The sequence below is a fragment of the Phyllopteryx taeniolatus genome, unplaced genomic scaffold (assembly GCF_024500385.1).
Source record: "Phyllopteryx taeniolatus isolate TA_2022b unplaced genomic scaffold, UOR_Ptae_1.2 contig_24, whole genome shotgun sequence".
NCBI lineage: Eukaryota > Metazoa > Chordata > Actinopteri > Syngnathiformes > Syngnathidae > Phyllopteryx > Phyllopteryx taeniolatus.
This window is the reverse complement of record NW_026903162.1, coordinates 439,997-454,626: the sequence shown is the minus strand read 5'-3', so window position 1 is coordinate 454,626 and position 14,630 is coordinate 439,997. Positions and strand designations below refer to the sequence as shown.

Sequence of the window (14,630 nt, the reverse complement as noted above, 5' to 3'; positions counted from 1 at the left end):
GTGTATGAAATGCGCTATGTAAATAAATTTCCTTTGCTTTTGCTTTAGTGATAAAATAAAAATGTGGGTCTCCTGGTGACAACAGTTGAGAACCACTGCTCTAGAACTTCCATGTTGGCCTATATGGGTAAGTTAACCATCTTTGCGAAAAAAAATGCCTTCTGCCCTGCAGTCTACTTGTATGCCTTCTGATGGGGGTGAAACATAGAAAGAGGTCAAATGTCTCTGGCTTTGGCCTGGTCAAATAATCTACTGCTGAATGGGGGACACTAACATCCTGGCCTTCGTAGGATCGTCTTCAGACTACAAAAATGATTAATAGTAAGTAAGTTAATAAAGCTCTAAAACTGCACTATCTACAAAATATAAAGATGTCAGTATTTGGTATTAGTGCATGATTTAGTGCATATGGCTAAAAAAAAAAAAAAAAAGCATTGTCTTGAGCCTCAGCATAACAGTTAATGGTGCTTTGTAGAGGATCCTCTCCTCTGTCCACAGCTGGATCCTCTACAAACTAGATACAAGATGAGTATTGTTTATTATGCTATTTAACCAATACAACATTATCAGTAAATATTAACAAGTTAGTTTAATATCAGAACAATATGTACATGAGATGATGTAATGATATTAAGCCACCTTAAGCCAGACATATTCACATAAGGGCTGCACAATTGATCATATTTTCATCATTGAGATGTTGACTAAATTATTGCCAATTTTATATATATATATATATATATATATATGTAATTATTCAGGCGGCACGGTGGCATAAAAATAAATTATTTCAACTTAATGTCTGGACTGTTACCTACTACAATACTACAGTGCATTTAAATACTGGTAGACTTCACACAAATTACTATACTTTTTTGCATAATTTGTTTTCAACTGAAGCTACTATTAATTGCCGAAAGAACATAGAGAGGGAAAAGAGAAACTTTCATGTCAGGAGTATGTTATCCTGTATTTTTTCACATTGCAATATCGCAGGTTTAAAAAAATAATCGCAGTAATTTTTTTCCCAATATCGTGCAGCTCTAAAAGGCGCTATATAAGATAAATAAGCATTATGCTAGCATTGATGCCTAACATGTGTTTTCTGACTCGCGTACCGCCCCCTACCCTTTATTGGGTGCATTTAGGAAATGTTGGTCCAGTAGCCACGTGATATTTTCAGTGGTACAACAATCTTTTGCGTAGCATTGTGGTTGATCGATTGCACAAACTTTGCTTCCTACCTGAGTCGCATGGAACTGCCCCGTATGAGAGGAGAGTGGGGGGAGGGGCAATGCAAATTTGCGCAGCAGATCAGCGAGGGGCACAGTCTCTCAGGCCTCAAACAAATGCCTGTCAGATATCAAAAAACTTTTGGGGGAATTGATGCCCATTATAACTCCATTCTATTTAGGATTTTTTTTTAACCCAAATAAGCAGAGATAAGACCCTAATAAACGTTTTTGGGGTTAGTTTCCACCCACCAAAAAATAAAAGTAAAAAACAAAAAGTAAAACAAACAAAAAACGGGAAAAATTTGAAAAACAAACTGAAACTTTTTTTTTTTTTTTATTATTATAAGAAAATCTCCAGATTGTGCTGAACTGTGAGTATGCTGGGATCCATTGAATTGATAATAATAATAATAATAATAATAATAATAATAATAATAATAATAATAATAAATTCGGGTTCCATGCAAAAGGGAACTTTTTGCATCCATAGCAAAAGGACTGAAGCAGCGGTAGGGAGCAGTCTCTGCTCGCCCCTGAGCGTCACATATGCGCAAATCACGTCAATTAGATTCCTCAAACAATAACATTGTACAAATACATATAATATTTAAGGCACTGAAATTTTGAAGATTAACATATCTCCTTAAACAATAAATTACTTTTTGACCAAATCCACAGTCTCATTGCAGACAGTAGATCAGACATTTGAAGGGGCACGGTTCCCTGAAATAAACGGCGTGCCCCTTCAAATCAAATAAAGCTGGCCACGGTAACAAGGCCCTGTTTTTGCAGTAAACAGTATCAGGAAAATGCAAAAAAAGCTTGCCTGCGCAAAGAGCGAAGCAGGTTTGTTCACTTTTGACCTGTTTGTTTACAGGTCAAATTGATTCAGGTATTGTACGATGGCAACATGAGGCAACAATTTGTCTCCTAGCTCTCGGTCAAAGCCCAATGGAGCCAAGGGAGTCTTACATAAGCCCAGTCTTTTATGGTTTGGTGGATTAAGAATTTGGGGATGAATAAAATTGTATCTACACAGCCTTAGTCACATCGAGATACAGTACTGTAGTTTGCTTTGAATTGTCAGAATTTGTATTGAAACACAGCAAAAAAAAATAAATGTACATGGAGAATGTCTACCTATGAGCCCAAAACAAAATAATTTGATGCTGTGACACAGTTCCATTCAAATAAAAGACCCTCTTTCGTCGTGTACCAGAGCACACAAAGCGATGGGGCTTTCCTCCTGGTGCAAACAAATATAATTAAAGATAAGCCTGGTAAGCAGACTTTAAAAGCAGTAAATGACAAGACTAAGAAAATAAGGTTATTACCACTTGTCGCTTTTTAATCTTTTACCGTAAAAATAGAGGTAGTTGTTTAATGTTAGTCACTGATGGTAGAGTTTCCCTTTACTGACTTACGCACAGGCAGTTTGAGTTCAGTTCCCACTCAGTGACGGTGTGAATGTGAGTGTGACTAGTTAATCGTCCAGGTTGTCTGCCCAGTGTCAGCAGTCTAATCTATTTATTTGAGTCGCTTACTTTATCTATAGTGATTTAATTTAATAGACTTACGCATCTTAAATATATATTAAGTTTGGTACGAAAAGGCTACAGGGGGGCACAAGCTGGGATAGGCTACCTGTGACCCTAAACAGTGATAGTGTTATAGAAAATTGGTGGATGGATGTTTAATGTTGTTCTCAAAAGATAACCAAACACAATAAGCATGCATAGCCACCAAATGCCATCAAGGTTACAGATGGTACTGGAACCAATCCCAAATAATTTAGGGTAAAACATTTTGTACACCCTGGACTGATCACTAGTCAATCACAAGGTGATTTTGTTCAGGGAAGTGATCCCAGGCCAGCTACATGAAAGACACCACTACCCCTACCAATGACTTTAAAAAATGGCTTTTGTAAATGATTACACAGTTGCCAGGTGAGAGCGACATTTGGAATCATGCCGTCTGCCTGAGTGGTGTAAATTAAACAGTGCTGTTGTGAGGACGTCCATTTTTTTAATGTGCACAAATGTCGGTATCCAGCCGAGTACATTTCATTGTGTATTATACAAAGCACAATTATGCAACAAAGCTTTGTTTCTGCAGTCACACACGGAAGTGCATGAAGTAGTAAAGACAAACATAACAATATGGTGTCCGACTTTACAATGAACTACGGGTAAACTATCAGAAAATAAAAGCAACCAATGTTGATAAATGTTTATTGAATGCAAAACATTTATATGGTACAATCTGGAGGGTACACACCACAAAATAATTCTGAATATCTAACATCTATTAAAAAATAAACAGTGCATACCATACAGTAACTGAGGGCACTGCATGCCGACAACAGAATGATGATTTGTGGTTTTGCAAATGTTCATTCTTCCTTCAGACATGAATTTTAAATTGTGAGTGGTTCAGATGCACTTGAGCAGGTAGGAATTGCAGTTGGCTCCTCTGCCGCAGTCGCACAGCTTTCCAATTCGCGGCCCGAATTTCATGGCACACCGGTTGCCCATCCCACACTAAGGTAGAACACAAGTTATTATATGTCAGAACATTCTTTTGCAATAAGGCTGTTATAAAAATAACAACTCAATAATACAGTTGTTTATTGTATGGCCAGGAATTTGTCAGGGGTCAATATGGCCACCATTGTTTTGACTTATTTGGTTCAATATATTCTGGTTACAATGTATTGATTCCACAAACAAGTTAGTGTACAAGGTGGGAAATTTAATTCATTTCAGCATTGGTCAGTGAAACAAACAACTCCTTTTCATCCGCTTGATTGGAAACTAAATTCTATTGTATTTGTTTCAAGAGGATTGAAAAAATGTGTACTTTTCCCTTCTATCTCAGCTAATTTCATATGGAAAACAATCTAAGTTACTCTGTAATTTCAGCCAGAAACTCTTTAGTCTCTTTACTTTATCTTTTAATTAGGCAGGCGACTTACTGGTTTAATTAGCAACAGTGGAATGATGAATGAAATACATCGCACTAAATGAACATTGACTATGAGGTTGCTACATTAGGCGCAGGCTTTCATTACAGAAAACAAGGGGGATTTTTATCCTGGCTCATTTGCATAAATGTGTCAATAACATTGTGTTACCAGCGGGATGCTTCCTCTCTTCTCTGTGGAAATCCGATTATGCATCCTGCCCAGCAAAACATCCAGTGCTTCAACCTGCTCAGCAAGATCATCAGAACACAAAATGACTTAATGTGGAAGACAAGTTAAATCAAAGTTGCCTTTACTTACAGAAAGCACATCACATTAGCATGTCACACAGTAGGAGGGTGAAGTGGGTTGCGCAGCATTTACAACAATTCCGAATATTTAACATTCAATATCTCATTTGAAACTTTATTTTTACTCAATAGACCAAATGATTCGAACCACGGCCAAATTTGGAGTGATATTTTTATGGCTGAATCGTTTATTTTTTTTTTTTTTACAATTATGTTTGTCATTATAGCCATCTACATACAGCATTTTATATTATATTATATATATATATATATATATATATATATATAGTTATACATTTAGAGCACTGGATATGCAAGTATTGAGAAACAGGATATATATATATCCTGTTTCTCAATACTTGCATATCCAGTGCTCTAAATGTATAACTATTTATACAAAAAGTGAGCAAAACTCCCCCATCTAAACAGATCGAGGTATACTGACCAAGTCTCTGTCTGTTCCTGGCTCGCTTCTGTCGCCTTCCAAGTCCTCAGCAGACACTTCCTGGGACATCTGGCTGTGACACAAGACGACCAGCAGGCTGACCACCAGAAGCTCACGGAAAACAGCAGCACTCTCCATGGTTCTGGTCCCGTTGAGTGAACGGAGAAGTGCTGGGGTCGTAATGAGAGAGGAGGCGGGCCAAGTGGAGGAGCACGAGTCGTGAACGGGTTCGCGTGAGACTGTGCACCCGTCGGATGATTTCTGCCCTCTTATACCAATATGTGGCCCCGCCCGAAAAGGCCACTGCGGCAGGCTGTAGTGCGCTGCCTGGAGGGTTTCTAGCACAGGGAAAGACCAGGGACTGGGTGGATACTATTAGAAAGGCATCATGTTTTGCCCATCATTCTGTAGTTAATAATTAACCCCCTACACATACGTAAAACTCATCGAAAGAATATTGTACACCGCAACCCTAGATGATGGTTGGGGTCATTATTATTATTAGTAGTATCAGCCACATGCACCGACATTTTTGGTGGCAGGTGATTAAGCCAAAAAAAGGAACGTGCCTGATTATTATTATTATTAGTGGTAGTAGTGGCTATTTGTGGTGGCGATGGTAGTAGTGACAGTACTGCCATGATATATTTACAGTACATATTTTTTGATTTTATATATATATAAAAAAATCCTCACTAGGGATAGTAAAATTATGCTCGCACATGAACATAGTCATCACAAAAGGGGACAACTATCATTCTTCTGAGATAAAACCAGACAGTATGGAACAATACAACAGTATTCTTATTGTTCTTCATCTTAACATAATGTAATACTATTATTATTATTGGATAATGGTGATGTAGTTGCTATTGGTAGATGAAGTTGATATATTAGTGATTCAGTTTGACTAACCCCAAATTACCACTGCATAGACAGTTATTTGTCGATATAAGGTGTGGCATTATTCTGTCATGTCATTTTAGGGGATGAATAAAAAAATAATTCATTATTTTATCAAAACAAAATAAACTGAAATGTGTTTTGTCTGTCTTATAATGAATGTAGAATATCTGTCCCCTATTTGAAAAGCCTCCTTTAAATATTACAGGTCTTACAAAGATTGGTTTTGTGTGATTATGTTTTGGCCCTTGGGTACAGTGACAGCAGTAAATCCCTCACTGTCTTGATGCGCACCCAAATCACATTAGACTCCATGATAATTGCTACCATCAATTACTGGTGAGAAGAAATGAACCTCATGAGGTTGACAGAGAGAGAGAGGAATGGGTATTCAGTAGCAAATCTGTAAAACAAGCAGTGTGAGGAACGGTAGAAATTACAATCCCCTGATAATCAGTCACATTACATCACAATTTAAAAAGAAAAACACGAAAACAAAATAATGTCTTAACAATATCAGTAAGGAAGAAAAGTAGCAGGTCACTTTCCAACACATTCACCCAGATTCTCCCAAAAACATGGATGTTAGGTTAATTGAAGGCTCTAAATCGGCCATAGGTGTACTATGTGAATGTGAGCATGAATACAGTGCCACCAGAAAGTATTCACACCCATTCACGTTTTTCACATTTTGCTGTTATAGACTATAGTTTTAAAGAAAACCTATAGTTTTCTTTAAAAATCACAAAATATCCCACAATGTCATAGTAAAAATGACATATTTTCAGACAGTTGTGCAAATGTATTGAAAATGTAAACATTTAAACATAATAGGTAAATAAGTATTCACACCCTTGGCTTAATATTTTGTTGAAACACTTGCGGCAGCAATCACAGCTTTAAGTCTTCTTGGGTATGTCTCTACAAGCTTGGCACACCTGTTTTGGGGCATTTTCTCCCAGTCTTCGCTGCAGATCCTCTCACGGTCAGTCAAGTTGGATGGGCAGCGTCAGTGGACAGCCATTTTTAGGTCTTTCCAGAGATGTTTGATTGGATTCAAGTCCAGGCTCTGGCTGGGCCACTCAACTTGGTCGGATGGCCAGATGTACGAAGGGTCCTGGTGGTTCCAAACTGCTTCCATTTCCGAATAATCAAGACCACAGTGCTTTTCGGGACCTTCAATGCTGTTGAAATTCTTTTGTATCCTTCCCCAGATTTGTGCCTTAACACAATCCGGTCTTGGGGGTCTGCAAACAATTCCTTATACTTAATTGCTTAGTTTCTGCTCTGATTTGCAGTGCCAACTATGGGACCTTATATAGACAGGTGTGGGCCATTCCAAATGATCTTCAATCAACTAAATTTACCACAGGTGGACTCCATTCAAGTTGTAGATGCAGCAAGGATGATCAGTGGAAATCAGATGCACCCGAGTTTAAGTTTGAGTGTCAGAGCATAGGGTGTCAATACTTATGTCCCTATTATGTTTAAATGTTTACGTTTTTTTAGAAATTTACACAAATGTCTGAAAATGTGTTTTTACTTTGTCATTATGAGATATTTTATGTGTAGATAGATAGACACCCTGAACTGGTTGCCAGCCTATCGCAGGGCACATAGAAACAAACAACCATCCGCACTCACAGTCACACCTACGGACAATTTAGAGTCTCCAATTAAAGCATGTTTTTGAGATGTAGGAGGAAACTGGAGTGCCCGGAGAAAACCCACGCAGACACAGGGAGAACATGCAAACTCCACACAGGTGGGGCCGGGGATTGAACCCGGGTCCTCAGAACTGTGAGGCTGACGCTCTAACCAGTCGGCCACTGTGCCACCTTCAAAAGAACAACAAAGGATAAAGCAGACCAAAATACTTTATATGTCAAAGTCCGTCTGTTGGGTATGCTAGCAGGCTAACTTAGAAGTTCCTCAATGGCTTGATGTGCAATGATACAACAATACATTTCCCGAATCATGGGGAACCCGTTAAATAGAGAAGCAGCAGAGGGACCACTATCAGCTTCAGACTTCCCTCTAATGGGAAGGTCGACAGTTCACCAGGTGTCACAGGATCCTTGAACGCTAAAAATAACCTGTAAGAGTAAGAATGGTTGTGCAAAAATGACTGAATGAGTGGCATCACACGACACAGCTGCCCAGAAGTTAGCACTGTTTAAATCAGTGTTGGTTTAGGTGTTTCTGTGGTTGCTTGGGCTTAGGTTCATTCAAGACACCCGTCTTTTATATCCTTGATGTGTAATAAATGCTCAAATGGCTTTGATATCTTTGAAAGTCAATTAATCTTCAACTGATATAAATGCTCAAACAACTTTCCAGTACGCCGTTTGTGCATTTATTTGTTGTCCATCTTAATGTCCATGTACTAGTATGTATGGTCTTTTTCCTTACTAGTAAGATAATTCAGCACAATAGAGGAACAACTATGGTGGACTAGTGTGTCTTAAAAGTAAAGTTTTTTCCACCACTAGCACCACTTTTGGCTTACTAGTCCGACCTTTAGCTGGATATCAAGGATATTCATCAAACGTCCATGTACTAGTACATGCACTCTTTGTCCTTGCTTGTAGGAGAACTTTGGCATACAAGTAGAATCGGAATCAGAATCCTCTTTATTTGCCAAGTATGTCAAAAACACACAAGGTATTTGTCTCCGGTAGTTGTCTAGTACGACAACAGACAGTCAATTGACAGAGAACACTTTTGAGAGATAAAGACATAAAAAACACAGTCACTGAGAAATAAAAGGTTACCAGGAATGTGGTAATGCCGGTACTTCTTCTTTTCCTTTCGGCTTGTCCCTTTAGGGGTCGCCACAGCGCGTCATCCTTTTCCATGTAAGCCTATCTCCTGCATCCTCTTCTCGAACATCAACTGCCCTCATGTCTTCCCTCACGATGTCCATCAACCTTCTCTTTGGTCTTCCTCTAGCTCTCTTGCCTGGTAGCTCCATCCTCCTCATCCTTCTACCAATATACTCACTATTTCTCCTCTGGATGTGTCCAAACCATCGAAGTCTGCTCTCTCCAACTTTGTCTCCAAAACATTGAACCTTGGCTATCCCTCTGATGAGCTCATTTCTAATTTTATCCAACCTGGTCACTCCGAGAGCGAACCTCAACATCTTAATTTCCGTCACCTCCAGCTCTGCTTCCTGTTGTCTCTTCAGTGCCACTGTGTATTATCCATACATCATGGCTAGCCTCACCACTTTTTTATAAACTTTGCCCTTCATCTTAGAAGAGACTCTTCTGTCACATAACACACCTGACACCATCCTCCACCCATTCCAACCTGCGTGGACCCGTTTCTTCACTTCCCGACCACACTCACCATTGCTCTGGACGGTTGACCCCAAGTATTTAAAGTCACCCTTGCTATTTCTTCTCCCTGAAGCCTCACTCTTCCCCCACCGCCCCTCTCATTCATGCACATATATTCTGTCTTACTTCGGCTAATCTTCATTCCTCTGCTTTCCAGTGTATGCCTCCATCTTTCTAACTGTTCCTCCACCTGCTCCCTGTTTTCACTGCAGATCACAAACATCATGGTCCACGGGGATTTCAGTCTAACCTCATCTGTCAGCCTATCAATCACCACTGCAAACAGGAAGGGGCTCAGGGCTGATCCCTCATGCAGTCCCACCTCCACCTTAAATTCGTCTGTCACACCTACATCACACCGCACCACTGTTTCTGCTGCCCTCGTACATGTCCTGTATTATTCTAACATACTCTGCCACTCCAGACTTCCGCATGCAGTACCACAGTTCCTCTCTGGGTACTCTGTCATAGGCTTTCTCTAGAACTACAAAGACACAATGTAGCTCCTTCTGACCTTCTCTGTACTTTTCCATCAACATCCTCAAGGCAAATAATGCATCTGCGGTACTCTTTCTAGGCATGAAACCATACTGTTGCTCGCAAATACTCACTTCTGTCCTGAGTCTAGCCTCCACAACTCTTTCCCATAAGTTCATTGTGTGGCTCATCAACTTTATTCCTCTATAGTTCCCACAGCTCCTCTGCACATCACCCTTGTTCTTAAAAATGGGCACCAGCACACTTTTCCTCCATTCCTCAGGCATCTTCTCACACGCTAGAACAAGCTGGTCTAAAACTCCACAGCCACCTCTCCTAGATGCTTCCATACCTCCACAGGAATGTCATCAGGACAGACTGCCTTTCCATTTTTCATCCTCTTTAATGCCTTTCTAACTTCCCCCTTACTAATCCTTGCCACTTCCTGGTCCACCACACTTGCCTCTTCTACTCTTCCTTCGCTCTCATTTTCCTTATTCATCAACTCCTCGAAGTATTCTTTCCATCTAGCTAGCACACTGCTGGCACCAGGCAACATATTTCCATCTCTATCCTTAATCACCCTAACCTGCTGCACATCCTTCCCATCTCTATCCCTCTGTCTGGCCAACCTGTATAGATCCTTTTCTCCTTCTTTAGTGTCCAACCTGGCTTACGTGTCATCATATGCCTCTTGTTTGGCCTTTGCCACCTCTACCTTTGCCCTATGTCACATCTCAATGTATTCCTTTTGCCTCTCCTCGGTCCTCTCATTGTCCCACTTCTTCTTAGTTAACCTTTTTCCTTGTATGATTTCCTGTACTGTGAGGTTCCACCACCAAGTCTCCTTCTCTCCTTTCCTGCCAGAAGATACATACACAGATGGCTGCAGTGGTCCAGTCTTCTGGGAGCTCTTCCCGTCCACCGAGAGCCTGTCTCACCTCTTCCCGAAAAGCTGCACAACACTCGTCCTGTCTCAGCTTCCACCACATGGTTATCTGCTCTGCCTTTGTCTTCCTAATCTTCCTCCCCACCACCAGAGTCATCTTACACACCACCATCCTATGATGTCTAGCCACACTCTCCCCTACCACTACCTTACAGTTGGTAACCTCCTTCAGATTAAATCGTCTGCACAAGATGTAATCCACCTACGTGCTTCTACCCTCGCTCTTGTAGGTCACCCTATGTTCCTGACTCTTCTGGAAAAAAAGTGTTCACTACAGCCATTTGCATCCTTTTTGCAAAGTCTACCACCATCTGTCCCTCCAAGTTCCATTCCTGTATGCCGTACTTACCCATCACTTCTTCATCACCCCTATTTCCTTCACCAACATGTCCATTACAATCTGCACTAATCACGACTCTCTCTGTCTGGGATGCTCAGAACTACTTCGTCTAGCTCCTTCCAGAATTTCTCTTTCACCTCTAGGTCACATCCTACCTGTGGGGCATAGCCACTAATCACATTATACATAACACCCTCAATTTCAAGTTTCAGCCTCATCACTCGATCTGATACTCTTTTCACCTCCAAGACATTCTTAGACAACTCTTCTTTTAAAATAACCCCGACTCCATTTCTCTTCCCTTGCCATCTACACCATGGTAAAATAATTTAAACCCTGCCCCTAAACTTCTAGCCTTACTGCCTTTCCACCTGGTCTCCTGTACACACAATATATCAACCTTTCTCCGGTGGCGGACGTTGTTCACCCGGGCCACGACTGATGCGGTATGGAATTCTTTGGATGAACGCTCATATTTGTTTGGCAAAGTTTTAAGCCAGATGCCCTTCCTGACGCAACCATCTGCATTTATCCGGGCTTGGGACCGGCCTACAGTTTGCACTGGCTTGTGCCCCCCATAGGGCTGCATTGTGGTAATGCCGGTACAATTATTATTATTATTTTGACAATTGTGTAAAAAGATGCAGAGTCCTCTAGCAATTAGAGCAGTTTGAAATTATTAATAAAACAATAGTCTGGTGCAATGACCACTGTGCAAAGGGTGCAGATATTACTCAAGCACATGAGTGGCCAGTATTGGTCAACAACAGATATGCAAATAGTGCAGAGCAGCGAGACTACTACAGTGAGTGCACTAATAATGTATTATTGGCCCGACAAAGATGTGACAACAATCTCAAGACAAAATTGTCAGCATGTTGCAATGACATTGGAAGTTAACTGTTTAAGAATGCCAAGAGGGAAGAAGCTGTTGGAATGTCTGCTTGTTTTAGTTTGCATTGTTCCATAGCGAGTCACTGATGGTGTAGTAGTACACTTTCCTGACTTTGGTGCGGGCAACGTGGGTTCAGTTCCCACTCAGTAACGGTGTTAATGTGAGTGCGAACAGTTGTCCATGTCTATATGTGCCCTGTGACTGACTGGCCACCAGTTCAGGGTGTAGTCCGCCTTTCGCCCGAAGTCAGCTGGGATAGGCTCCAGCGCCTCGCGACCCTAACCAGGATAAGCAGTGTTAAAAATGGATGGATGGATGTTCGATAGTGCCTACCTATGGGAAGGAGCTGGAAGAGGTGGTGACCAGGATGTGGAGGGTCCAAGAGGATTGTCTTGTCAGCCACATGTTACTAGTGAGGCCAAACCGTGCACTAGTTGACAACTGTGTAACACTAGTACTTCTCGTGACATTATAAAATTCTATTAGTCTTGCGCTTCACTAGTAGAAGTATGCGGATGTCACCCAGTGCACAGTTTTGCCTCACTAGGAACATGTAGTTGTACTACTAGTATGTAAAAATGTCATACAGTAGTGGAAGGAGAGTAACGGCGAAAACGTTACTTGTACGACATCATTCAACTAGTGTGCTTAACTGTCTTACTAGTGAGGGCAAAGAGCGGCCTGCAGAATAACATGTTCGGACACCGTCCTAAGAGCATGACTTTTGCTGCGCCGCCCTTGTGTGTCCTGCCTAAAACGGACAACAGGGGTCACTGCGCTGTCATGTTTGGCGTGGTACAGCGGTGCAGAACTCCGTTTCCTGAAACGCATACTTTTGGATTAGGAAGAACACACCCAGTGACACAAGTGAGGGTTGAAGAAAAAAAAGTTTCAACTGTAAGTGTGCAGTGGAGGAACAAGAGGGCCGAAAGGTCCTTGTGGGATTTCTTTCGCTCGACCTCGGTTTTCGACGCCGGAGTGTGGCGTTCGGTTCAGTTTGAAGTGAAGCTCGGAGTACAGAAGAGGAGACGAAGATGTCAACTTCAGACGAGGCAGACGGGCCGCGGCCGAGATATGGCTGTAAGTTGTCATTCTTCGTTTGTTTTATGCCAAACTGTTGCATTTTTCCTCACACTGCACTTGCTTACAAACCAAGGAAGATTTGAGCAAAGTGTCTGATTTGTATGAAGAGCTCACACCCTGCTCCGTGTGAGTCTTGGCAGCATGGTTCGAGCATAATTCCGATTTCCGCGTTTTCTTTCAATAATCTCTGTGTTGAGAGAGACAGGCAGGCCTTGTTTTCTCCTTTGCACAGGACACACTAGTTTGCTCTTTCAATGTTCTTACCTACTTTTATTTGCCAGTAAAAAAAAAAAAGTGACAGTACTTTGACATGTTCATCAACCTCTAATTAAAAATTCTAAAGGCAGTTAGTTGCCAGTGACCTGGAAAAAAGAACTTTGCAAATTTATATGTGAGCATGAAAACAGCTAAGGGCGTCAAGGATGGAATATGTACACACCACTTAGTTTTTAAGAACAGGATCTGTCTGCTGCCGATGTGGCCTGTGGTGCCATACAGGTCTACCAATGACAAGACGATTGAAAGGGGCCTCTTTGTATTGCTTGCCCCCCTTCTCACGCCATAATTATGAAACGCTGTGTACCCTCACGAGAATTACCCCACAAACATTCACTGCATTGTTGTTTTATATCAGTGTATAAAGAAGCGCAAAAGCATTCCCATGTCCTACCGCCAGCAACCCAGTCCAATTGTGTTAACCAGCCTCACAGATGACTAATCAATAAGCCCGGCTTCCTTTGTAAATTCCCTCACTTGTGAGCAACTATGGAGAAGTCGGCAAGCTGAGTGGAACGTGAGTAACACTGTGCAACCAGGGAAGCTGGTCATGTCATAATGAATGGTATTCAATTACTCGCAGATTATTTTCTCTTTGTATTCTACTACCTAACGAATCCAAATCAGTTGTTTTTTTTTGGTTTTTAATATATATTTTCCTTTATTTCTCATGCTCCAGCTGTCCTGGATGGTGTGGAGCGACTCACGGCGGAGGAGATGGACGAGAGGCGACAGCAGAACATGGCCTATGAGTATTTGTGTCATCTCGAAGAGGCAAAAAGGTTAGAGCTGGAAGTGTGATCTAGTGATTAACAGCACAATTGATCATATAACTGACAACCAGATTTGGAATTGGAACTTTGTCATAACTGAATCATCATGACTTTGAATGTCTTGTCAAATTGCTTTTTACATTTATTTGGTACTTCCATATTCCACTAAAAGGAAGGGATGAACTGGATTATACACGAGACATGTGGTACCTCCGGTACTCAGTATGTAGTACTAGGTAGGATCAGACCCACTCATGTACTTAGAGTAGGTTACAACAGACATGTAGAATTCCCTTCCCTAACAAGGACAGCGCCATGGCTATGTGAAATGGATCAACTCATAAGAGTCATGGCTTCTCATTCCCTTTTCTCTTTCCCTGTCTCTGATACAAAATGCCACGAGAGTCCACCTTTTTTTTGTTTTAGTAGTCTTGTTGACTAGCAGACAAATACACTAACATGTCTGGGATAGGCTCCAGTACGCCCGTGACCCTAGTGAGGATAAAGCAGTACAGAAAATGGATGGATGGATGTTTCCCCCAATATAGCATTTTGAAAGTTGTGATGAAATTCATTAGGTACACTATCCATACAGATCCAGTACAAGAGCAGCATCAGATTCCCACTGTCAGAG

The 14,630-nt window shown here is 41.2% G+C and overlaps 2 protein-coding genes across 3 annotated transcripts in view; one reads left to right on the top strand and one right to left on the bottom strand.

The window, feature by feature from the left end:
• Nucleotides 1-3,452: 3,452 nt before the first annotated feature.
• Nucleotides 3,453-7,173, bottom strand: cartl (cocaine- and amphetamine-regulated transcript-like). Of its 2 annotated transcripts, XM_061764847.1 has the most exons (4): nt 6,712-7,173; nt 4,957-5,294; nt 4,372-4,446; nt 3,453-3,778 (listed from the first exon to the last, which is right to left on the bottom strand). In XM_061764847.1, exons 2-4 carry the CDS (start codon nt 5,092-5,094, stop codon nt 3,671-3,673), a joined length of 321 nt encoding a protein of 106 aa, XP_061620831.1. In that variant the 5' UTR covers nt 5,095-5,294; nt 6,712-7,173; the 3' UTR covers nt 3,453-3,670. The 2 variants fall into 2 exon arrangements, with proteins under 2 accessions (XP_061620831.1, XP_061620830.1); XM_061764846.1 differs by having other exon boundaries at nt 4,957-7,173.
• A 5,505-nt stretch (nt 7,174-12,678) lies between these two features.
• iqgap1 (IQ motif containing GTPase activating protein 1) overlaps nt 12,679-14,630 on the top strand; it is a 106,457-nt gene continuing 104,505 nt past the window's right edge. Inside the window, exons 1-2 of the mRNA XM_061764848.1 lie at nt 12,679-12,944; nt 13,903-14,005. Of these exons, the coding sequence (XP_061620832.1) occupies nt 12,899-12,944; nt 13,903-14,005 (149 nt within the window). The 5' untranslated portion in view covers nt 12,679-12,898. The remainder of the gene's footprint in view (nt 12,945-13,902; nt 14,006-14,630) is intronic.

Bases quoted from the DNA above. Each gene is read 5' to 3' on its own strand.
- cartl (XM_061764846.1), bottom strand. From the start codon at position 5,094: ATGGAGAGTGCTGCTGTTTTCCGTGAGCTTCTGGTGGTCAGCCTGCTG. The intron at 4,447-4,956 runs GTCAGTATACCT...CTTGCTGAGCAG, and splicing joins CAGGAACAGACAGAGACTTG to GTTGAAGCACTGGATGTTTT. The intron at 3,779-4,371 runs GTAACACAATGT...GTTCTACCTTAG, and splicing joins AGAGAGGAAGCATCCCGCTG to TGTGGGATGGGCAACCGGTG.